General features: G+C 50.5%; 1 protein-coding gene across 2 annotated transcripts in view; it reads right to left on the bottom strand.

The window, feature by feature from the left end:
- The window catches only part of SLC35F3 (solute carrier family 35 member F3), a gene marked incomplete at both ends in the record, with an annotated part of 246,796 nt that overhangs the window by 37,465 nt on the left and 183,543 nt on the right, over window positions 1-25,788 (bottom strand). For both annotated transcript variants that reach the window (XM_081124074.1, XM_081124075.1), the window contains one exon: window positions 21,237-21,555. In XM_081124074.1, the coding sequence (XP_080980200.1) occupies window positions 21,237-21,555 (319 nt within the window). The remainder of the gene's footprint in view (window positions 1-21,236; window positions 21,556-25,788) is intronic.

Below are 25,788 nucleotides of genomic sequence, written 5' to 3'. Positions count from 1 at the left end.
GGAGGGGGTAGCAGGGAGGGGGCCGCAGTGAGGGGGCAGCCGGGAGGGGCAGCCGGGAGGGGCAGGCACAGAGACCGCCAGTCACGCCTTGTTCCTGCTCCTGGCTGGCTGCGAGGGAGAAACGAGGGACTGGGGTTTGGGGCTTCTCCCATGAGTCAGGCAGTGACGCCATCTCTCACCCAACCCTCACCTGAGTTGAGATTTTGTTTTCCCACCTCAATAGGTGAAAAAGAGGAGAATCTAAAGGGTTAAGTGAATCGCCCATAGCACTCAGCCGAACATATCCCGAGCCCCAGCTTAACCCCCAGCCTAGGTCATTTGTCTTCACCTGCAAAAACCCAAAACAAAGGACACCGGAATCAAAGGCCTAAACCTCTGTCCAGTGGGCTCTCTGGGATCCTGAGCACCTGCCCCCCTGCCCCCCCTCCCCGTGCAACCTTTTCCTTAATGCCAAATGGTTATTACTGAATTTGTAACCCACCCCACCACTCATTTGACATTGCTTCTATAAATGCTGACGATTCTCTCGTTCCAGGAACGGGCTGAGCTTTTTGACATCATAGAAGAGATTTTCTTACAGGCCCTGGGAAACCGAAGGACGTGCTACAAGAACAGGCCCTGGAGAGAAGGCAGCCGGAGCCTAGGCCAAGGACAGAGCCCCCCTGAAGGGAGGAGCGTTCCTGGGCTGGTCTTTGCAAGGACCCCGAAAGGAGGCAGACCCGGGGACTCACTAACTTTAGGTTTTTCCCACCCACTAACCCTATATAAGAGTTTGGTTGAAATGAGATGTCAGAGCAGTTTTTCAAGGTGCCAATACCTGCGGCTCTCTCAGACTGCCGGCTGTCTGATTAATAAACGCTCATAAAAGATTCAGCCTCGTCTCTGCTTATTGGTTTAGTGGCGACAGGCGGCACTAACAGATTTGAAGCTGAATTATAAAGGGAACACGCCACTCTTTCGGTCTAAACTGGCGGAGTTCTTTTCTTTAAGTGAGAACATACTGAGGAATGGGGAGATTTCGCTGCTGAGTGCCCACAGCAGCCTTTCACCTGCTATAAATTCAGAGCCCAGGGACCGCTGGGCAGAAGGTTCACAAAAGTCTAGACGCAGAACCTGGAACCCACGCCCGAACCAGCGCCCTGGGTAATTCTTCAACACACTAAACTGATTACTAAAATTCTGTGGCACACTAAAAATATATTTTTTGCCGATCTGATAAAAAAAAAAAAAGTATAATTTTGGTTCATTCACACTGGACAGCTATTGTTGTGTTGGCTGTTGTCATTTGTTTATTGGACAACCTAAGGGGAAAGAGGTCAGTGCCCCTGACTAAATAGTCAGGTACTGCATGTTTTAAAAATTCTTGCAGTGCACCAGTGTGCTGTGGCACACCGGTTTGAAAATCACCGTTATACAAAATAATACATGACAGGCTAATATCCAACCCCGCCCACAGTGATGGTGTTGCCTGGTGCAGTGGAGTCTTCATGATACAGTCATTGGTGATGGGGCCACTGAACATACCCGTGAAGACTCTCTTGGCTTCCGTCCTGAGATGAGTTTAACATCCTGGGTACCACAGAACCACCGCTGGGAAACAAGTGCTCTAGACTGTAGCCTGAAGGACAGAAGGCTGTGAATTCAGGACTGAATTCAAGGTCACAGGCTCTGGTTTCTATCACCAGGGCTCTTCTTTGTCACTGGCCAGCTAGCAATTGGTGTTTCTTTTAGCATCAGTCACCTGATGCTAAAATTAGCCATACAGCTGAGCTGCATTGAGGGTAAAGAGACAAACCCCCGGGCAGAAGTAGGCATTAGGAGCTGCTTTCTTACTGTCACTCAACACTGACCCAGAGCCCCAGGGCCAAGCTATAAACCATGCAGCGAACGTCCTTATACATGCAGGTGTCCACAGCATCAATTCTAGAAGTGGAATCGATGGATTAATGGTCATTTAAAACTTTAATAGACACTATCAAATTGTCCTCCAAAATCACGGCACTGATTTATCCTGCCAACACCGCATATGTGAGCGCCAGGTCCGCTCACCTTCCCTTACACGGGGTCATCGAACAAGCCAGGTAGGAGCCACAGCTGCTCTTACCGTGCTGCAGGGAAGTGGGGCTCGTATCTGTGAAGACTTTTTCAACAAGTGGGCAGCTCGTTCGGCATTGGTAATGGTGCTTTAGAGGGGAACTGAGGGCAGAGAGGTGGGAGGTGGGTCGGGGGGGTGGCTTTAGCTGACACAGGTCGCAAGCCCGTTCCCCGCTTACGGCTGAGGCGCATCCACTGTCCACTTGCACCAGAACCTCTTTAGCCGGCGCCCACTGACGAGTGCTTGAGGTCGTTTCTAATCTTTAGCTAATTACAGCTGCTGCTGCAATGCTCCCAGTTTATACTTCACGGTCCATGCCGGCCTGTCACCCTCTCATGTAAATTCCTGGGCGTGAAGTGCTGGGTCACAGCGGGGACGCGACTGTGACTGCGACGGGCACTACTCCACGCCGGGCCCTGCATCGCGGTTACTAATTCACACTCCACCAGCAACGCATTCAAGTTGTTTCCTCACAGCTTTGCCAGCGCAGTCTATCATTAAATCTTTTTAACTGATTTTTTTGTCTACCTGACATGTAAAAAGATCAGATTTAATTCACACTTCTCTCACAATGAGTGCGACTGAGCAGTTCCCCATATGTTTATGAGCCATTTCCGTTTTCTTTCCCGGGAACTACCCATTACATACTTAGCACCTTTTTCTTGAGCTCTTGGGCATTTTTATGTTGATTTGTGAAGGCTCTTTACTACGAGAGAGCTTCACTCTTCATCTATAATATGAATTGCAAATATTTTCCCAGTTTTTCAGTTTGTTCTTTTCATTTTTCTTATGGTGATTTTTATTTTTTGCCAAGCATTGGTCGTTCGGCTTTATTAAAGAAATGTAGCTTTATTAAGAATTGATTAATTTTTTTGTACTTTGCATCACAGTGAGAAAGGAAATAAAAGGAAGGTAGTAAAAGAAAGGATGATCCCATATTTTTATCTAATACTCATAAAATTTCAGGTTTTACACCAAAATCCCATTTGCATTTATCTAGGCTTAGAGTAGGAGGTATGAGTCAAATTTATTTTTTCTCCTAGATGGCTTCCCAGTCGTCTCAGTCACTGACTAAACAGTTGGTCTTCCCTTCACTGTGTGAGATACCACGTGTGTCACATGCCAAAGCTCTCTGTGTCTCAGGGCTGCTGCTGGTGTTCTGGTGCATTTTAACATGCTACTTACATACATGTTCATAACATGTGCCAGCTCCACACTGATGTTCTGGTGGTTTCTATGTGCCAATTACATACATGTTCACAACACGTGTCAGTTCCACGCTGATGTGCTAGTGTATTTCTACATGCTAGTTATATACATCTTTATAGCACATGTCCCCTCCACACCAATGTTCTGGTGTGTTTCTACCTGCTGGTTATACACGTTTATAACATGTGTCAGCTCCACACTGATGTTCTGGTGGTTTCTATGTGCCGGTTATATATGTGTTCATAACACGTCTCAGCTCCACATGGCTCTGACCCCCAAGGCTTCCTGGCTTAGTTTATCCCCTAGAACAGCTTGTTCCCTGCACCACTCTTTTTTTTCAGGGTTTACTTGTCCATATCCTAAAACAAAGCTTTTGGTGTTTTATTGGGAGAGTATTAAATTCAGAAATGAACACTGGGAGGCTTGACATTTTTATGTTGTTGAGTCTAAGGAGAGCTAATGTTCTCTTCACAGCGGTCCTATAAAATTTTGTTATGTTTATTACTAGGGATTTAAAATGGTTTTGGTTGAGCTTGTAAATGGGCTCTTTTCTTTCATATAGTTTCTATGTAGTTGTTACTTCCACTATTAGCCTAAAGGGGCAAAGGGCCAAACTCAAATGTCCCCTTAAAGCCTCTCCACACCCACCTTCCATAACCGTCGCTCCCTCTCGTGTCCCCGTAACCTTCACTCACTGAGCTGCTTTCCTTACTGGTCTAGTAGCATCACTCCTGGTTATTTCCTTTCCCTCCTGAGCAGCAAAATTATTCTAAAGGTGGCCAGGGATTTATCAGAGGACCAACTTTAGCTTAACGAGGCATCCAGCAAAGCCAGAGGTTGAGATAGCCCAGTGCTCTTCCGTGTTCCCTCCGGAGTTGGTCTCCTGTACGAAGCAGGGGCCATCTCCGCCTCCTCTGCTGGGGCCAGCCCAGCTCCACCTGCCTCCTCTCCGCCTTTCCTCTGTCCCAGCCCAGCACCCTACCGTCTGCCACCACCAGGCTCGCCAACCCCCACATATGACTCTCCTTTTAGCTTAGAGGTCCATCTACTTCTTAGTTTATTTGGAATAATTACTTAAATATCTTCACAAATGTGCTTCCTAGAGTGCCAGCCCACGTGTCATAGTCAACAGGAAACACCTCTGAGATGAACTGTTGGGAGATGCTTCATGTCTGTGCAGCTTCTCAGGTCTCAGGCCCATGAACGATTCGAAGACTGACAAGTTCTGCAGTAAAAACGGTGAATTTCACAACCTGATCGGACCAGTACAGGGCCCAGGCCAGGGCCGGGCCATCTCCCTTCCCACGGACTCGCTACCCCAACCCACAGCACACAGGCGGGGTGACCCCAAGAGGTTGTAACCTCCACGCCATGCCAGATGCACTTGGGACCTGGATGGGGGTGGGCATGAGGCCCCCACCGGGAAGCCTGCCAAATTCACCACAAGAGGTGAGAACCACAGGAAACTGCTGAGACCCACGGGCCGGGAGGGGCACCTCTCCCGCCCAAGAGGTCCCCTGGATGTGAGGTGCGCCTGTGGGCTGCCTTCCTGCTACAGGTGATGGGAAAGGACGTGAGGGAGTCCTCTTTCTCACTGGGGGGATGGAAGCTTCGATATGGGACAGGGGAACTAGGAGAGAAGCTAGGAACATAGAGGAAGGGAAGCCGGGTGAAAGAACAGTAGCCTGTGCTTGGAGCTGGGGATAAGGGTGGGCCCCTCCGTGCAGGGGAAGCTGAGCCCTCTTAGAAGAACTGCAGGTGTGGCTGACCTCGGACCCACGCAGCCTTGCCCTGCCGCTCCCTGGAAGATACACAGCGCCTCGTGGCCGTCAGCGACTTCCTGCAGGTACCTAGGGACTGTGACTTACCCACGGGGACTGCTTGCTTGTGGCACATCCCTAAGACTCGCCCCCAGCCCTATCTGCTCTGCCCTCCTCCTGATACAAGTACAAACCTCCGCCAGGAGAAGCCAGACCTCACGTCACACGTGTCTGAGTCCACGCTGTGGTCACACGGGGGATGCTCTCACCTGGCCTTCACTCTGAGTGGGGGTCCATGACTCTGAAGGGGCAGGGGTGTGGGGTGACATTTACTTCACCAAAGTGGCAGCAAAAGAACAGGGTTTGGTGCCTGGGCCGGGGTGTGGTGCTTCGGCAGGTACAGACTTACAGTCGGGCCTCAGTATCTGATCAAGAACGGAAATGTGATCGGGAGACAGATCAGAGCCTTCGGAACACAGCCGTTCTTGTGTCTTTTTTCTGGACAGCATTTCCTGGTTAAACACCCTCAAACCAAAAACTAACTAGCCAACCAACTAACCAATCAGCTGATCAACCAGCTAACCAACCTATCACAGGACGAAGTTAAAGGCACTGCTATATTTCTCTCTCCTTTTCCATTCCAGGCCGCAGCCTTGGGGATTATCAGGGAGCCGCCACAGGCACCGGCCCTGCACTGCATTTGCTTCTACACCGTGGTTTCCAGCCCTGGGAGCTGCTGCCAGGACTTGGACTCAGCTGTGGCTTTTGCCCCATGGAGACCATGACATCCTGCCATGTCGGTGGCCTGTCCTGTGTCTTGCCCTGGCTCCTACAACAGCGCCACCGTCCAGCCTTATCCCTCAGCTGGACTTGAACACTCAGGGCAGCTAACAGAGGCCCCTGTCCTCAGCGCAGTCAACCCACAGAGCCACGGTGACATGCTGCTCCGCTGTCCTTGCCGCGTCTGGGAGCAGAGTCCTCTTCACGCCTTAGCTGGACAGTAAATACAGTGGGCAGGAGAGTGGCTGACTCGCCTGGTTTATTAATGCCACGTCTCCAGGTAGCTCAGTGCGTCACAGGATGTGACCTGGGTTGTAAATGGCTGTGTTGTCAGTGGCTTCTAATACTGTGGTCCTTCAGCATTATTTGCATAAAAATAACTTACATTTAGAGGGGAAAAATCAGTGCAGAGCAAGGTATCAAGGAGATACCTGGGCAGCAAGCACCCCGTGTTTCTGTTCCTGTTATCTGGCAGCTTGAGCCGAGCTCCACTCTCGGAGTCATTTATTGTCACATTTATTAGCCTTCTCTGTCCTGGTTAATATTATTTTCTGCTTTACTGATAAAGGCCTGCTTCTCAGAGAAAGGACATGGCTGAGGCAGCAGCTGAGGTCTGGGGTGGAGCTGGAACCTGGAGACCCCGTAGGGGTCCAGATGGGCTTATAGATGAGCCAGGCCCAAGTCCACCAGCTTCAGGAGATGATCAGGGCTCTGACCTCTGCCCCAGGTTAGCATACAGTTCCCCTGAGGACCAGCTGCTTCCCTGGTAGAATCTTCCTCCAGAGCGGCTAGGCCTCCTGCTTCCCAGACCCCAAACCTATGTGGCCTGGTGACATGTCCTCTCTCTGACAGAGGCGAGTCAGCCACTCTCCTGCCCACTGTATTTACTGTAGATGTTGTGGCAGATCGTATTTTCCAAAGGTGGCAGCAACAACACCTCCCAGTCCATTAACTCTCCCTTGAGAGGTCTTGCCACCCTCCCATTGAGGGCTGGATCTGTATCCCCCTTGAAACTGGGCAGGCTTGACAGAAAGCGTACAGTGGATATGTCACTGGTGACTTTGGAGGCTAGGTCCTAAAAGGAACGAGGCCTCTTGTCTACTGAGACACTCTCACTGGGGCTCTGAGACACCAGGACAGCAGTCTGACTACCCTGGCCCACCATGCCGTGAGGAAGCCCAGGCTACCTGAAGAGGCCCTGTGTAGGTGCTTAGGTTGGCAGCCCCCTTTGAGGCAGCAGATGACAGCCGGACATCAAGGGAAGATGCCCAGGTGATTGTAGCCTCCAGCTGTTGTGTTACTCCATCTGGAAAATCTCCCCAGAGGAGGCTCCTGACACCATGGAGCAGAGAAAAGCCATCCCTGATTCCCTGTCGGAATTCCTGAGCCACAGAGTCCCAGAGTAAAACAAAGGGATGTTTTAACCATTAAGTTTGGGGTAGCTTGTTAAATAGCAATAGCAATAGTAACTAAACAGACATAAAATCCTGTCTCACAGTGTAACAGTGGGGAATTGTAACCCACCCCACTATTCTTTTGACACTGTTTCTGTAAATGCTGACTGACTAACATGTAGCTTGTAGATAAACAGCATGCTTATATAAGAATCCTAGAAACTAACTTCAGAGCATGCAGACTTCAACCTTCAGTCCTCCCAGTTCCAGGAGATTTGCTGACCTTCAGTTGGAGAACCAGGATGACAAAGACCAGGATGACACACACTGGACCATCACCTGACCAGTTTCGAGGTCCTTACTGGAATGGACTGTGCTGGTCTGCACATAGAGAAGTTTTCGACCCCCTACCCTTGATGTCTTTGTTCTGCTTTCCCTCTCCCTCCTTATAAAAACCTCTACCTGCACTGAGAGGGGAGATGGGCTTTGTGACAAGAGTCCCCCATCTCCTCAGGTAACCAGCACTTGAATAAACCTCTTTCCTTTTCTACCAGCACCTGTCTTGTGAGTTTGGCTTTCATGGTGACAGGCAACTGAACCTTGGTTTCAGTTACAATAGCAGCTTAAATATTTGCAGAAATTCCCAAAATTTTTCTGTTCTGGGGTGCTGTGAGGGTGTAGTGTTAGGAGAATGTGAAATTCTAGCCAATCTGAATGCCACACTGAACCTTCATAAGATGAGTTTTTACTCTGGCTTCAATCAGACAGCAGAAAGGGGCATCCCCCTGAGCTGGGGTCTACTAATTTCAGTCCTGACCAGTTTCCAAAAAAATGTCTGATAATTTAACACTTCTTTTTTAAAACTGCTTTATAACTAAAGCACTCTTTCAGAATTGGATCTGTTTAATGTTCTGGACAGTAGGGGATGGCTTGTTGTAAGGATAGGGTTGTCCCCATGGGCAGTGCCTTCTGAGAGCTGGTCTCAGCTAGTCTTCTCTGACAGTGAGGACAACAATACTGATGTTGATCATGCAACAGTGCCTTCCTTCTCCTCCCTCCCTCTTTCCCAGTCTTCTTCCAGAATCCATGTGTGTACTCTGTGCTAGGCACTAGCCAGATGCCAGGAACATGCAGGTGAGTAAGACAGACATGATCCCTGTCCTATGTTTAAGAGGCTGCCATTTTTTGTCCAGATATACTTTTAACATTTTTCTTACATTCAGAATAAACATAAAGCCACATGGAAGATTTTGGGTAGTGAGGATGTCCAAGGGCACATGTTTGAGGATGTAGGTTTTTAGGTGAACTCCAACTCTGTGGGCTGGGGTGGGAGGATGGGGACCATGTTAATTAGCATAATGCTTACTGCTGTGTCAAACCCTCAATTCAGAGGCTGGTACAACAGAAGTGTAGTTGTGAGTCATGTTGTTGGAAGACAGGTGGCATGTCACCACGTGGTGATTCCCCATCTGTGTGAGGGGCTTTCCCTTGGATCCCGGGAATCCTGTGCCTCAACCAGGGGAGCTGGGAAGAGGTGGGTGGGAAATACCACCTGCTCCTTCCACCTTGATTGACACATGTCAGTTGGGAGAGAAGTTACCTGGTCCAACTTAGAAGGAGGGCTGGGAGATATGTTCAATCTCCTTGCAACAAGCCTGCATGGTGGCAGGAGAAGCAGGGACCTCAGAGAGGCCCCACCTCTGCTGCAGGAAGATTTCAAAGCTACTGACTGACAGGGGCTTGCTTAGGACTCCTGGGAGCTAGGGGCGTGGCCAGGAGTCCTACAGGGCTCCATCCTGCCTCTCTAAGGAAGATCTGTTTAGCCTCACATGCCCCCAAAAGGATCTTTCTCTCTGCTCCCTAAATGGGAGAAAATGTCTTTACTAGGAAACAAGAACACTCCTTGAGCTGGGCTTAAACACATCAGCTTTCACCCAACTTTCACAAAACCAGATGCTTAAAAATAACCAAAATGCATCTGAAAGACCCAATCCCCCAGCACTAATTCATAATGAAACATTAATAAGACTGTCCCCGTTCTGTTGGGGAAGCACTTAAAGCCTTTCTTTGAAAAAGTTCCCATGCTTCCAAGAGAAACATGCAGCAAAATAAAGCATAAAATGGATCTAACGGTGTGATGTGTTTCTGCAGCAAGGGAGCTGTAGCTTCCAGTGCTTTTAATTTATTTGGTTATAAATTAATAATGTATGTATGATTGAGAGTAACTCATTAAATGTGAGTGTCATAAAGTGCGGTACTAAGATAAGAAAAGCGAGAACGGATCCCAGTGTCCTCCTAAATGTTACATTAAGTACACAAATCACTTTGATTTTGCTCTACTTAAAGCAGAAAACAGCCCAGGAGGAAAACACAATTATGATAACTCTATTTAAAAAGATCCAGGAAGCGCAAGAATAGGATTTGCACACACATCACAAGAGGCAGCTTATCCTGACCAATCTGATTTTTGTCTTTTGTGACAAACTCAACTAGATGGAATGGGGTGTGGCCATCAAACCAACATTCACTTTCAATGACCGAGAGCTTTGCAGGACCAGGTCCATTGGTCCCAAGACACAGGGAACCCACTAATAGCTGGGGTTTCTCTTAGGATATGATGACTTACCCAGAAAACACATCTGAAATTTCCCAGGGATCCTCAGCTGCAGATCCCCAGCCGGCTCAGCCCCAGACCTGCAGGGGCTTAGATGGCGGGTGGAGGGGAGGACTGGCCCGTGGGTGTCTGGGCGGGTGGCCCAGTCTGCTCTGGCTCAGGCTTGAAGTATGTAAAACGTGTTGTGGCGACTCTGTGAAGCATTCAGCACAGGCACTGTCTGTATAAGAGGATTTGGTTTGGTTTTGCTTTAAAAATCAGGCATAACAATTTCCAGTGATGGCATTTCCCAGAGGCTCTCAATTCCTTAGCTGAGGAAAGCCTATGAGGAATGTAATATACTGAAAAAATGCAGGAGGAAAATACAAACACCAGAAAGTCCCTTTGCTCTGTGGCCCCAGTAGAAATAAAATAGCTCAAAGAAACCTGGCAGGTGCAGTATGGCTGTCAGGACAGAGACTGCACTTAACCACACGACCACAGCCATCCTCGCTCCAGCAACAGGGGGAGCAGGGACCATTGTGCAGCGCTGACCGATGGCAAAGTTCTGGACAAGGTGACTCAGAGTACCCCAAACCTTGCAGCCGGCCTGAGGAAATCGGTATGATTGGCCCCATTCTTAAACATGAGAATTTATAAATAACCTACCCAGTCACACAGCTTGTAAGTGGGATCTGAGACCTTGAACAAGCCCCCTTCCCTCCGCCATGTGGTCTCATTCCTCTCGTATCCCTTGGGCCTGGTGTGGGCACAACACTAGCATGTGCTCACTTGTAAGGGGCAGGAAGAGGGTAAGTGCTTTGGAAGACATTATAATGTCTGTTCCTATGGACAGGGTCGGCCCTTCCAATCCAGCTAAGAGTTTGATATAATTAAGGCAAACATAGTGCCAGGGGAATAAAAGTGACATGACAAGGGCACCTCTGCTTTAGCATTTTGCACAGTATCAGCATCCCCTTCCTTTTTTTAGCTTTCCAAAAAAACCCAGGCCCTGGCCAGGTAGCTCATTTGGTTAGAGCATCTTACTGATGGGCCAAGGTTGTGGGTTCGATCCCTGGTCACATGCAAGAATCAACCAATGAATGCATAAGTAAGTGGAACGACAAATCTCTCTCTAAATCAATCAATAATAAAAAGAACAAAAATAGTATCAAGAGCTCAACAGGACATCGCTTTCTAGACAAATGAATCACCTTGCATTTCTGCCTTGCTTTCAGCTCATGATCCAGAATGACATGGCAATGGCATGTACCCCCCATGAGTTATCTGCTCCTTTACTGTCCAACTTGTTCAAAGCTCACCTCTGCAAAGAAAGGCCCCCTCCCCAACAGCCCAAAGTAATGACAGGGCATGATCCTGTCCTCTCTGCTGTGGGCTCCACACTGGCAACACGACTTATCTGAATCTTCATGAGGTGAAAGACTCAGTCATATGGCTGGAATGTTCTCTGTCATCATCATCACCACCATTACCATCATCATCATCTCCACCATCACCACCACCATCACCATCACCCCCCCCCCCATCATCATCTTATGATTTGCAGAGAGCAGGAGCCAGGGTTTATGTTAGTTTTGGGATTCACAGTAGAGTCAACCAAAGGTGGGCAGGAACCCTCTGGATGAAGCTCAGTTTGGGGCTTTATGTACATGATTTAACTTTATTGAAACTTCATTTAACTCTATTTCGTTCAAACACAAGATCTACACAGGAGCTGTGAGAGTTTAGAAGAGCAATCCCGAGTGCAACCCTTAGAAGTGGGTACCAGAGTCTCCATTTGATAGATAAGCAGCGAGAGGCGTAGAGCTTGTGGTGACTACCCTCCGGCTATACAGTCAACTAAAGGGAGAAGCGGGTTTTGCACGCAAGCTGCGTAATGGCAAGCCCGCCTTCTCAGCCTTTCATCACGGTGCCCGGGCCCCAGCCAGCAGCATCCTGGCTCCGTCACCCGCCCGGCCAGGCACACCTCATGCCCCTTCATGTGAGGGAAGAGTGCTGACCGTTCCTTTCCTGGTAGCATTTCTGTGGAGGTCTGGGACTGAAGAGAACAAAGGTCTCATGCCCTTCTCTGAGCATCTGTGGCCTCTTTGATAACATGGATAATTTGGATAAGAGAATTTCCAAAGTCCCTTTTTTATCTTCTGAGATCTTTACGTAGATGATCTTTTTCCTGAATGTGGTGAGATTTTTACCTTTCAATATGTCTGTGAGCTGGCTTACTAGTTTTCATTCTATGATTAAGAATCAATTTCCTAACACATTTTATGAGGCCAACATAACCCTGATACCAAAACCTGGCAAGAATGACACAAAAAAGAAAACTACAGACCAATATCTGATGACTACAGATGCAAAAATCCTCAACAAAATACTAGCAAATCGAATACAACGATACATTTAGAAAGTAATATATCATGATCAAGTGGGGTTCATCCCAGGGGCACAAGGTGGTCCAACATATGCAAATCAAGCAATGAAATACACAATATTAACAAAAGAAAGGAGAAAAATCATATGATTTTTATCAAGAGAGAAAATGCATTTGCTAAAATATAACATCCATTTATGATTAAAACACTCAAAAAAAAATAGGAATAGAAAGAAAGTACCTGAACATAATAAAGGCCATATATGACAAACCCTCAACTAATATCATACTCAATAGTGAAAGACTGAGACCTTTTCCTCTAAGATCAGGAACAAGACAAGGATGCCCACTCTCACCACTTATTCAACATAGTTCTGGGAGTCCTAGCCAGAGCAATCAGGCAAGAGAGATAAATAGAGGGCATCCAAATTGGGAAGGAAGAAGTAAAAGTGTCACTTTTTGCAGAGTACATGGTTCTGTATACAGTAAACCCTAAACACTTCACCAAAAAACTATTAGAAGCAATAAACAAATACAGTAAAGCTGCAGGATACAAAATCAATGTACAAAAATCCACTGCTTTTCTATATACTAACAGCAATACTTCAGAAAAAGAAATGGAAAAAAAAAACCCACACAATTCCTTTTGCAAATGCAACAAGAAAAATAAAAATACCTAGGAATAAATTTAACAAAGAATTTGAAAGACCTATGTACTGAAAACGACAAAGCATTATTAAGAGACTGAAAAAGACACAATGGAAAGATAATCTGTGTTCATGGATTGTTAGAATCAATATAGTTAAAATGGCCATATTACCCAACACAATATACGAATTCAGTGCCATTCCCATAAAAATACCAATGTCATTTTTTAAAGAAATAGAACAAAAAAATCATCAGATTTGTATGGAACCACAGAAGATCCCAAATAGCCAAAATAATCCTGAGAAAAAAGACCGAAGCCAGAGGTATCACGCTACCTGACTTCAAATTATAGAAGTTACGATACTATAGAGCTACGATAGTCAAAACAGCATAGTATTGGCAGAAAAACAGACACATAGATCAATGGAACAGAACTGAGAGCCCAGAAATAAAACCACATGTATATGAGTAGATAATTTTTGACAAAGGAGCCAAAAACACACACTGGAGAAAAGATAGTCTCATCAATAAATGGTGCTGGGAGAATTGGAAAGCCACAAGCAAAAGAATGAAACTAGATTACAGTTTGTCCCCTTGTACAAAAATTAATTCAAAGTGGATCAAAGACCTAAATATAAGATCTGAAAAAATAAATTACTTTGAAAAAACATAGGTACTAAACTTATGGACCATGGTCGTAGAGAACATTTTATGAATTTGACCCCAAAGGTAAGGGAAGCAAAGGCAAAAATAAATGAATGGAACCAGATCAAACTAAAAAGCTCTGCACAGCTAAAGAAACCGACGACAAACAAAGACAACCAACCAGACGGGAGATGATATTTGCAAACAACAGCTCCAACAAGGGGTTAATATCCAAAACATATAAAGAACTAATAAAACTCAACCCCAAACAAACAACCAATTAAAAAATGGGCAGAGGACCCGAACAGACACCTCTCCCAAGGAGACATACAAACAGCCAACAGATACAAGAAAAGATGTTGAGCCTCACTAGCTATTAGGGAAATACAAAAACTCCAGCGAGATACCACCTCACACCTGCTAGAGTGGCTGCTACCAAAAGACAGGCAATAACAAGTGTTGGGAGGTCATGGAGAAAAGGAGCCCCCTTCACTGCGGGCGGGAATGTAGACTGGCACAGCCACTGTGGAAGACAGTCCGGCGGCTCCTCAAAAAATTAAGAATAGAGCTGACATACGACCCAGCAATCCCTCTCCTGGGTACATAACCAAAAAACTAGAAAATGTGTATTAGCAAAGATATATGCACCCCTAGGTTCATTACAGCATTGCTCACGGTGGCCAAGACATGGGGACAGCCAAAGTGTCCTGCGACAGAGGACTGGAGAGAGAAGATGGGTACATAGACACAGCGGATACTGCTCAGCCATAAGGAAAGAGTAAACACTGCCATTTGCGACAACATGAACGAACCTTGAGAATATTATGCTAAGCAAAATAAATCAGTCAGAAAAAGCTAAGAACCATATGATTTCACTCACGCGTGGGATATAAAACTGAAACTCATGGACACAGACGACAGTATGGTGGTTACTGTTGGGGGTGGGGGGTGGGGAGCCCAAAATACGGTGACAGAAGATGGTTTGACTTTGGGTGGTGGGCACACAGTGCAATATACAGATCTTGTATCATAGAGATGTGCACTTGAAACCTGTATGATCCTATTAACTAACACCAATAAATTTAAAAAATAAAAAAAAGAATTGCAGGAAAAGAAAGAAATGGCTCACTATTAGCTGGGTGGGATGGGGTAAGGCCTGTACCTCTGGCCACATCAGCAGCGTGCCTCCTTCCTGCCGCCCAAACACACCTGCTCGCCTCTCCGCACCTTCCCGCACACTGTGCCCAGGAGCCCCTCTCCCTCGTCTGACTTGATGAACCTTAACTGCCCCTTGAGACCCACTGGCCGAAGGACCCTCGCTCGGGGAGGCCATCCCTCCTTGCTAAACCTGCTATGCCACTGTGACACTGACCTCCAAGTTCACAGGGACCCTGGCACTTTGTGCCAAAAATGTTACTAAATGCTGGATGTCGGTGCATCCAGCCTGGGCCAGTTGACCCCCAAAGAGGCATAATCACACTGAAATGGCGATTACCCAAACGGCTGCATTCTTCAAGCACACAAACATGAGCGGGAGAAGCGGCCTTTCATAAAATTTCAATGAGACCGTCCGTGGTGACATAACATCGCCGGGCTAAATCAGACATGCTCTGAAATTATAAGGTTAATTCGCATAACCTCCTTAGGCTGCTGGGCTCAAAAACAAATCCTTGTACCTGTTCAGGGATTAACAGAGACCTCATTAACGGGGTGCATGGGCTGAAGGGCAGGAGCACAGAGGAGACCGGGAGCGAACACACTGTGCCCATAAGCCTCAGCGAAAGCTGAAAAATCACTGTGGAATATTCTGGGCTCGTGTACGGGGTGCCTGGCTGTCTCTGACTTTCACTGCGTGAAGCCAGCGTCTGTGTAACTGAGATGCAATGGTGGTGGTGGAGGGAACAAGTGAGGGAAACTGTGAATACAATGACAGGACAGAGGGGGCACCCTGAAGGGCGGTGCAGATCTCGTTGAACGCATGAAGGCAGTGTCACCATCGAGGGACAAGGCCAAGGCTCTGTGTTGTTTCTCCACGGATGCATCCTGTAATATTTCAAATAATATCTTAAATCATTTAGGCAGAGACATCTGGACCTATGTCAGCTGCCCCGTCTCATTTCTTCCCTTTCTGACACTGGGCCCTGATGACCTCCCAGTTAGATGTGGAGCACTGGTTACCTGCTCTCCTGGGACCACACTGTGCGCCTGCTGCTCAGGTGGGTACGTGGGCGCGTGTGCGTGTCTACGGCATGTGTGGAGGTGGTGGTGCTTGGTCTCAGCAGCAAGCCTGATGGAAACCTCCTGGCATGAAGATGTTCACCCATCGTTGCCATTATTTACCAGCAAGCAGAAGACTAAAGCTGAATTAAAAACTGCAGTTCCACCCTGGCAGGGTTGCTCAGTGGTTAGAACATCGGCCCTTGCACCACAGAGTTGTGGGTCCGATTCCCAGTCAAGGGCACGTACCTGGGTTGCAGGTCTGATCGCCGGCCCCAGTCGGGGCACATGCAGGTGGCAGCCAATTGATGTGTCTCTCTCACATTGATGTTTCTCTCTCTGTCTCTCCCCTTCTCCTTCCCTTTCTTCCACTCTCTCTAAAAAAAAATCAATGGGAAAAATATCCTCAGGTGAGGATTTAAAAAGATAAAGAACTGCTGGCGAAGCAGCAGGTCCGAGGGTGCCTGGGCTCAGGGTGAGAAAAGGCAGGGACGCGCTGGGGCGTCGCTAATCAGGGCTGCCTTGGCGATGCCCCAGCTTTCACAACGGGCCTGAGAAACACGCACCAATGTTTCCTGGAAAGGAGGTTTTCCCCCAATTTCCAGAATGCCTGAGTGTGGTGAGAAAATGTGTCTGAAATGCTTTTCACCAGCACAGGAATTTGCTGCGGCTGAGGAGACAGCTGCAGTTAACACAACAGACCGGCTTTGGAGCACTTCACGACCCACAGTCAGAGTTCTCGCTGTTGTTCAGGACTAGGTGCCTCCCAGAAACAACAACAGAGAAATGAACCAAAAACCCAGAAGTCTTTCCACTTCTGATGTGACATCTGTAATCAGCTCTGCAAAAGTTTTCAATCCTGCTTCTAGGAGCAGCTCTGATTGTATCAGTCCTCTCCCCAAACCTTTAGTCCTCTCCCCCAAACCTTCAGAGCATCCCACGGCCTAGAGAATAAGTCCCTGGCCCCTCGATCCAGTGCCAAGACCCATCCCCGGTCTCGGTCTGACTTCAGTCCTCAGGCCTGCTGAGCCCTGGGCTGGCCAAGCTGCACGTGTGCCTGACTCCTCCTTACATCCATTCCGTTTTCATATGGTCTCTGTTGCACTCGCTATGAGCTTCTCAGGTCTATAACAACACCCATGTCGCCCAAACCTGCCCACAGGCCCCGGACATACAGACACCGGGAAGGCTTGTTGAGTGGGACACCCCGCAGCCCTGACCTCGAGTGGCGGTTTGTCTAAAGGTCCAGGCCAATCACTTCCCTGCTCTGCCCAGATCCTGCGCCTGCTCCGCAGTGTGCACAGGGCAGTCAGACCTCTCTGCACGGTGTGGAGGGCCACAGGTCTGCTCCACGGTGTGGAGGGCCACAGGTCTGCTCCACGGTGTGGAGGGCCACAGGTCTGCTCCTGCCTAACTTCCCGGTCCCCTCTGTCACCTCGCCCTGCTTCCTCCTACACTGAGTCCAAGCTCCCTCACGCGCCACCTTCTCTGCCTGCCCAGAACTCAGCACCTCAAGGGCGAACTGCTCATCTTTAAAGAGACTGTTCCCAGGTCATTTCCTATAAGAAACCTCTGGCCCAGGGCCCATCCCTGGGCCTCTCCCGGCCCCCTGCACAGCCCTGACCTTGTTCGGCTATCTGATTCCCTTACTGGGTTGTGGGCTCCTTGAGGACAGGGACCATTTATAATTGTGTCCCTAGTGCCCTGCCCAGAAAAGATGCTAAATAACATCTCCAGAAAGAACCACCAGACTGCAACCACCCCGCTCTGCTCCTCAGGCTTTGAACATTACAGCTACAAGACCCCTCCCTGATTCCATGTGTCTACACACACACGCGCGCACACACACAAGACCCTTGGAGGAGGTAAGTTTATAGGCATCAAGGCTGCCCTCCCCTCCTGGGCTCCGATGCTTCTCAGCGTTTCTGAAACAGAATGAACTGCCCAGCTTCCAGGAGCCTGAAGCTGTCAGAAGGCGGAGGTGAGCACCTGTTGCCACTGTTCCATTCACTTTTCTTGGCAGCCATGTGATAGCAGGTACAAGTATTTGCTGAGGAAAAGAGGTCACTGCTGGTGGAAATTCCTGGAAGGCTTCAGACCTGTGCAACTGCCCCAGATCTGCCGGGACCGGTTCTGCTGGCGGCTGCCTCTGGGATCCGAGCAGCCGTCTTCCTGTCCCCAGGTCAGAGGGGCTAGGAGGCTGTGTGTCATTACCCCTGCCCTCGACAGCCTCTCCAGGGCCATGCACCTGGCACAGCTTCTTCCCTGCACCTCTCCCTGACACCTGGCTGTGCAGGAGGCTCCAGGGAGCTGAGCCCCTTCAGGCCACATCTGTATGTCCACAGCACCCACATGCATCTCTGTGGCCAGAGCCCTCCCAGGTCCTGGGCACTGCTGCTCCCTTAGGGCATCCCTGTGGCCAGCTGCCAGCCAAGAACAGGGAAGATGAGGGTTGGGTGTCAATCATCTGGGGAAAGGGAGAAGCTGGCTTTTCTCCAGGATGTTTTGAGGGCCTAAGTGGGGCAACCACAGGACAGCTGGGCTGGGATTTTCACATTCATGCCCATTCCCAGCAGCAGCACCAGTCATGAGGAGGCAGTGCTAGGGTGCCCTGTGCAGCCAGCAGGGCCCCGTGTTGACACCTCCAAGGCAAAGCAACCTGCAGACACCACGGGGTTAGCAATCCTTGAAAACCCACATGTCGTTTAAATAGGCACCACAAGGCAGCTGGTGACCTAGGCATGGGTACATCCTTCGATATCACTCACAGAGGATACCACGACGCAGTGTGGCTCCTCCCATAGCTAGGCATTTCCCAGTTTATCGGACACTTGCACATATGGTGTCTCATGTGATCACACGATCACACAACCGCCTTCTGTGCTCAGCCATTGGCCATCACCTTCCACTTAAAAGTGAGCATCGGAGGCACCCAAAGCTGAAATGACTTGCCCACAGGGCCCCCTCCCTCACAACTGGCAGAGGACCAGGGCTCAGACCACCTCAGGGTCCCCAGCAAGTCACCTGTCATCCTACCTGGTACGTGGGTCTTGCTTCCTACATTTGGTCAGATCAGTAGCATTTTAAAAAACCTGCAGCAGAGACTCAACAATTCCAGGGCCTCCCCAGTCGAAGTGCAGCCCGTGGGCCGGCAGCACCAGCACCCCCAGAAGCTTGTTAAGAAAGCAGAATCTCAGGTCCACTCAGACCTACTGAATCGGTGTCGGCCCTTCGACAAGCTCCAGGCGAGCCGGGGGCGTGCGGTGTGGGGAGCTCTGCGCTGGGCAATATGCTTCCCTCTCTCTGCTCTGGCTGACTTGTGGCTTCCACCGGGGAAGCTGCCTAGGTGGGGAGGGCTTGGAGAAGAGACACTTCTGTGTGGCTGCTTCCCGAGGACCACAGAGAAGGCTGGCGGACCTGTCCAGCCTCCCTCTCTGTGCAGGTCTCCGCCTTTCTTCTCCCCACGGCGCACCCCAGCTCCCTGCAGGAACACGTTTAGCCAGAGACACATCTCCTGGGCTGGCTCTAGATCTTTCCTTCTCTGGCATTAATTTTGACAAAAGCACAAAAAATGGAAGATGTGATTTTAGTTTTCGTTGATTTCTGGGAACCCTAGTGTCTGTTTGAAGAACTCTCGATTGGATCACTGACAGAGTCGTGACTTCCTAAGTCTGATGTGAAAATTTTCCTCTCCCTGTTTTGAGAAAGGATCTCTCTTCACCCTCCAGTGGTATGCACGACTCAACTTACCCAACAAGCAGCTGGTAAATTAGCAGCCTGCTTACTCAACTTACCCAACAAGTAGCTGGCAAATTAGCAGCCTGCTTAGCCACAGGGCTAAGAGGGCTCCCAATCACGAGGACGCTTTTAAGCTGAGCCTTATTACAGAAACCAGGCACGGTATAACTGGCTTCGCCGATCAGGTTATGGCCATGACCCTCCCCTTCACTGCTCCCAGCTGACAAGCAGGCACCAGAATCCTTTCTTGATTCCTCCCAGAACAGGAGACAATGTGCTGGTATCAGGGACTGACTGATGTCTTTCTAGGTCTAACTAATCCGCTTCAAGGACGTTTCTCTTTTCCCTACCTCGACCTTAAACACTGCTGAGCTTGGTTCCTTCTGCATTATTTGAGCGTAGTGGTCAGGGCCTGCCCTAGGTGGCCAGCAGCACTGTCTTATCCTAAGGTAAGTGAGGGTCATGTTCAGGGGACATGCTGAGGACAGCCACCAGCACTACGCCTTGGGGAGGCCCTCTTGCAGCCAGCATGGTTGCAAGGGGCAGGGAAAGGACATTTCATCTTTCTTCCTTGTAAATCTCTATCAGGAAAGAGCACGTGAGCTCACTGCTGGCCCTCTGTCCAAGACAGCAACAGCAGATCCGAGTCAGTGTACAGAAAGGCAAAACATCTAATTACAAATTAAATTCACTCAGGGCTACTTAACTGTGAAATATGCCATTTACTGAATAGTGAATTATTTTTCTCTTGCCTTTGGGACAATCCTGGGCCCTATCAAAGTTTCTTACCCTATTGGTCTCAGCCTGCATCTGGCTGCTGTTCAGAGGAGGTGCACTGTCGCTTTAGCAACTTCTGGCTTAGTCAACACTGAGCCTGCCCAGGCCTGGGCTCCGGTTCTGGTTCCAGTTCTGGTTCCAGGCTCCTGCAAGCCTTGCCTCTGGAAGTCTCTCTGAATCCTTTCCCTAAGGGGACCTGTGAGGCTGGCTCGTGACTCAACAGAGCTTATCCAAGCCCTTCCTCCAGAGAGGTGCTCTGACTTACAACCTCCCAAGGAGCCAGTCCAGTTCCCTCCGGACATTAAACGAGTCTGACACCTCACACCTCCAACTACAGTGTACAGCGACACAGTGGAGGATTTCCAGGCTCGGACCTGAGTCTAGACCTCGGTTCCGGACCTCTTTGCTCCTAGGACCCAACTAACACATCAGGTGGCCCTGTACCTTGTCAGGCCTGTCCCAGAGCCAGCACCCGGAGCACCAGCCCCGGGAGAGCACCAGCCCCGGGGGAGCACTGGCCCCGGGAGAGCACCAGCCCCGGGAGAGCACCAGCCCCGGGGGAGCACCAGCCCCGGGAGAGCACCAGCCCCGGGGGAGCACTGGCCCCGGGAGAGCACCGGCCCCGGGAGAGCACCAGCCCCTGGAGAGCACCGGCCCCGGGAAAGGGCCGGCCCCTGGAGAGCACCGGCCCCTGGAGAGCACCGGCCCCGGGGGAGCACCGGCCCCGGGAGAGCAGCGGCCCCGGGAGAGCACCGGCCCCCGGAGAGCACCGGCCCCGGGAGAGCACCGGCCCCGGGAGAGTACCAGCCCCAGGAGAGCAGCGGCCCCGGGGGAGCACCGGCCCCGGGAAAGGACCGGCCCCGGGAGAGAACCGGCCCCCGGAGAGCACCGGCCCCGGGAGAGCACCGGCCCCAGGGGAGCACCGGTCCCGGGAAAGGACCGGCCCCGGGAGAGCAGCGGCCCCGGGGGAGCACCGGCCGCGGAGCCCTACCTGTATCGCTGCCTCACCGACTGCCTCTCTGCGGCCTTGCACGCGTGGCCCGCGTAGTACAGCAGGAAGAACAAGCAGTTCCAGGTGGTGGCGAACCAGGTCAGGGTGAAGGGCGCGTCGAACGTCTGGAAGGTCAGCTTGGCGAGCTGCGTGGAGCCGGCCCAGGAGGCGCACACGCACAGCACCACCGCCAGGCCCCAGCTCAGCTTGCGGAGCCTCGGCCCCGAGCACCGGCAGCAGCGGCGGCCCGCCCGCCCGGCCTCTGCGCCCGCTGCCGAGGCCTCCGCGGGGCCCGGGCCTTCCCGGGGGCGCTCCTCCCCTGCGGAGAGAAGGCGCTCAGGTTAGCGGGGCTCCACGCCTTCCCCGCGCCCGGATCCAGGCACCCGCCCCAAGCCATGGCCAAGGCCAGCCCCCCGGGGAGGGGGTGAGAGGTGGAGGCAGCTTCGTGAAACAAAACTTAAATAGAGGACATTTTCTTTGTTTTATTTATCCTCCAGAACCTTTAAAAAAATATTTTTATTGATTTTAGAGAGAGAGGAAGGGAGAGGGAGAGAGAGAAGCATCGTGAGAGAAAAACACAGATGGGTTGCCTCCCACACACACCCTCCTGGGGATCGAACCCTGGGATGTGCCCTGACTGGGCACTGAACCAGCGACCTTTCAGTGCGCAGGACCATGCTTGACCAACTGAACCACACCAGCCGCGGCCATCCTCCAGAATCCTGACCTCCGCGTGTGGCCCGTGGGCTGGGCTGGGCTGGCAGAATCGGCACCCACTACCACCCAGCTGGTTGGAAATGCACAATCGCAGGCCCACCCACAACCCCGGACTCAGAATCTGCATTCCAGCGGGGGGGCTGCATGCACACGGCCTGTGGGAAGCACTCCCAGGACGCACAGACGGGCTGGAGTCCTGTTACACAGACACTGTCAGCTCCGTGTACTGTGCTGGGGGCCAGGTTCCTACCCGAGGAGGCCACAGGCCTTGACCTCTGAAAGTTCCCAGGACCTGGACCGAAGCCCCTCCCTGTCTGTTACTTAAAGGCACAGAGGCAGAGATTCGCATTTTGCTTTGCTTGTATGGCAAAAACTGACTTTCCCCTCCTCTTTATTTGCTCTAGCTGGCTTCCTGCCCGCGGCCTTCAGCCCCACTCTGGAGCGTTACTTAGAAACCACAGCCGGGCAGCTGGAGCCATGAGAGGCCTTGGCCACTGCCCTCCGGGGCGCGTGACTTCTGGAGACCGGCCTCAGCCCTGAGCACGCTCTGCGGCGGCTCCGCTCCCACAGACCACGGGAAGGTGGGAAAGGCGTTATTTTCCACTGTTTGGTTTTCATTCAAGAGCATGTGTGTGTCAGTCAGCTGGAAATTTAAACAGAGCCGTACCCTGCGCCGGGTGGCACCATGGGCAGACGCAGGCGTCCGGGAGACAGCGTGCTGGCTGTCACGTGGGCCTGGCACGCAGCACGGGCCCCCGGGCCAGGAGGCCATCTCCACCACAGGGGCAGGGGAGCAGCCCAGAACACACGAGGGTCAAACTGACTCCACATATTTTGTCTGAGCTTAATAATACTTTAAGTAGCTTTAACAACCTAAACGAAGTTCTGCGTATCATGCTTTCTGGAACATACTAACTCTGTGAGGCAAACTCCTGATTCGAGAGTCTATTATGCACAGGTGTTAGCGAATCTTACCACTGACTGCCAGCCCTGGCTGCGTCTGTTGTAGCTGAAGCTAATCACAAGCCTCACGTGGCTGGTCAAGGAGAGAGGATGTCTCTCACTGGCCCAGATCCTACTGGTCACCATCATATTGTGCCTCATTACCTCTGTTAACATTCCACCTCCCCTTCCTGTTACTTTTCATGTGTGTGGATCCTAGTCAGAAAGCCCTTGGACAACCCAATGCTGAACTACCCTCTGGGCTCCCAACAGTCGTCTGTGTGTGTCTCGGGCTGCGGGGCGGGGGAGCAGAGGGGCCCAAGGACAGGCCGAGTCCCTCCTGCGCTGTGCCCTCCACCAGGACTTCTGGACCCTGTTCGCAGATTCCCCACAACTGAAGGCAAGTTCAGTTCCAGTTTACACGCTGATGGCCTGGCATTCTGGGTTGTCCTCTGTAACCTTCACTACAGAGATCCTCTTCCGGCAGTGCTGGGGCTCGGAAGGCTTCTGGACTGTCGCATCCCTGTCAGGGAGAAGACTGAGAAGACCGTGGAAGCAAAGAAAACATCCAGGCAGAAATGAAACGCAGTTTCACTGCCCTAACCTCCACTTAAGAACGGACCCTGGAGGGGCTACTGAATCACGGCGCACGGCATGCCTTCCCCTTGGTTTTCCACTACAGCAAATAAAGTTTAAAACTTAAAGAATGAAGTGATGATGGACGCTGTGTAGCTCTTACGCTAAAAGAGAAAACCACCAATTATGTAGCACTGTCTTGTCAAAAGGCTCCTATAGGTTCGGATTAAAGAAGTTACCCTCTACTTCCCCACCCTCTCTCGGTTATTTAACCAAGGGGCTATTCATAACACCCAGGCAAAGTGAAGACATTCAAAACTAAAATCTACAGTTATTTAAAAATAAGATAGAACAGTGTTTCCCAGGTGTAATGCAGTTAACAGGTATCATAAGAAAAGTAATCCCATGGTGAGAAAACTTTGGAAAACACTAGGTAGATCAGAGGCGGGCTCCTTCGCTGTAGAATATTCAGGAATAGTGGACCTTGTGAATTTCTGAAAAGCAGCTATAGAACGGGTGCTTGCCCTGCGACTGAGATGTAACACCTGTGGTAGGACTGGTGTCCCTTGGGGCACACTCTGGGAAACACTGGAATAGACCCTTAAAGAACCACAGACACCCAATCCTAATCCACAGCAAACTTTCCATCTCCCTGTACTGAGCCTCTTCTAATAACAATCATGTATCAGTCTCCTCACCTTACTCAATCCTGGAACTTCTGTTCAACCAGATTGACCTCATGTAAACTAAAAACACATTTTTTTTTTAATTTTAGAGAGAGAGGAAGGGGGTGAGGAGAGGGAGGGAAGCATCAATGTGAGAGAGAAACTTTGAGCAGCTGCTTCCCGTAAGCACCCCAACTGAGGATTGAGCCCTCAATCCAGGTATGTGCCCAGACCAGAAACTGAACCTGCCACCCTTTGGCAGATGGGACAATGCTCCAACCAACTGAGCCACCTGGCCAGGGCACTAAAAATATTCTTTACAGATACTTCCAAATACCAAATAGCATGAGTAATAGTCAACCTATACTAATCTCAGTCCCCAGAGATATTGCTATGGACACTCTGCCACACTGTCTGCAGTCTTGTGTCTCTACACCACATGCACACGCACCCGGTCACATCATATTTTCACCCAGCATTCATTTATGCTGGGTGCACAGCAGCAAGGATGTTATAATCCCCACAGGGCTGCCGACAGCGCTGCTGCCTGGGAGCATTCCCACCGTCTAGGAAATCCCCAGGAAGCATGTGCCCTGGGCCAAGAGCTGGGCGGTCAATAAATAAATATAAAACACGACTACCGTTCTTCAGGAACTGAGAGTCTATCTGGGAATCAGAAAACAGACCCATGAAAGTATTTTAGAACCACCACGTGCAGCATGGAGAGCTCTGGGCTGCAAAGGGAATTCTGAAGGCAGTGCCACCAGCGTGGCCTGTGGCAACAGTGGACGAGGAGGCAGAAGCTTGGCCTGGGCCTGGAAGGACAGAACGGCTCTGAGCGAAACAGGAGCAACATTCAGGGTCAGGAAGACACGGGTCTGCTCAGGGGCATGAGGAAGACGGGGAGCTTTGTCCTGCTCCATCTCGCTCTGCTCAGGCATGAAGCAGGTCAGGTATTCAGCCAGGTTGGCCAGAGGGACAGGAGCGAGTTCAGATGTCAACCTGAATTTGTGATTCGGGAAGCACATGCCCCACTGTCCGTAACAGACAGATACGCTGAAGAATACGTGTAGAGAGACGTGATAAAGGTGGTGCGCAGACGCATTTATTGTTTGAAACGCAGCAAATGCATCCCACCACGCACACCATTCCCACGGTCATTGGTGATGAGCTGTCCGATTTGGGCCCAGATGCAGAGAGAAGGAATTCTGAGGGGACAGGGCCCCTTCGCGAGAGCCTCGCAAATTTCCAAGTGCAGGACACTTGCGCTTGCCTCCCCTCCCCCCTAAACTGCAAGTCCAGCACGTCCAGTCTGATGTCAGGCAGACAGCAGACTGCCTCCGAGAATCCGTGCTAAACGAGCCTCACACTGCGCCCTGCCCCAGCCCCTCTGACCACTCCTACAGGACTAGAAATGCCACCTGTCACCCTCACTCCCAACACCCCCCACGCACACCCTCTGTTTCTGACCCTGTACCTTCCACTCTAACCTGGCACTTCAGCCGGCAGTTCTGGGAGCCACTGGCCCAGCGGCTGTGCTGACAGCTGCTGTAACTGCGGAGTCGAGCATCTCCCTCCGGCTGTGTTGCCTCCAAATGCTCTGTTTATGCCACTTGAATCACTCAGAAGCGCTAGGAGACAGGCAGACCCTT

This window comes from Miniopterus schreibersii (assembly GCF_964146895.1).
Source record: "Miniopterus schreibersii genome assembly, chromosome: 21".
Lineage (NCBI taxonomy): Eukaryota > Metazoa > Chordata > Mammalia > Chiroptera > Miniopteridae > Miniopterus > Miniopterus schreibersii.
Note: the sequence above shows the minus strand (reverse complement) of the source record. Positions and strands in the feature narration are given on the sequence as shown.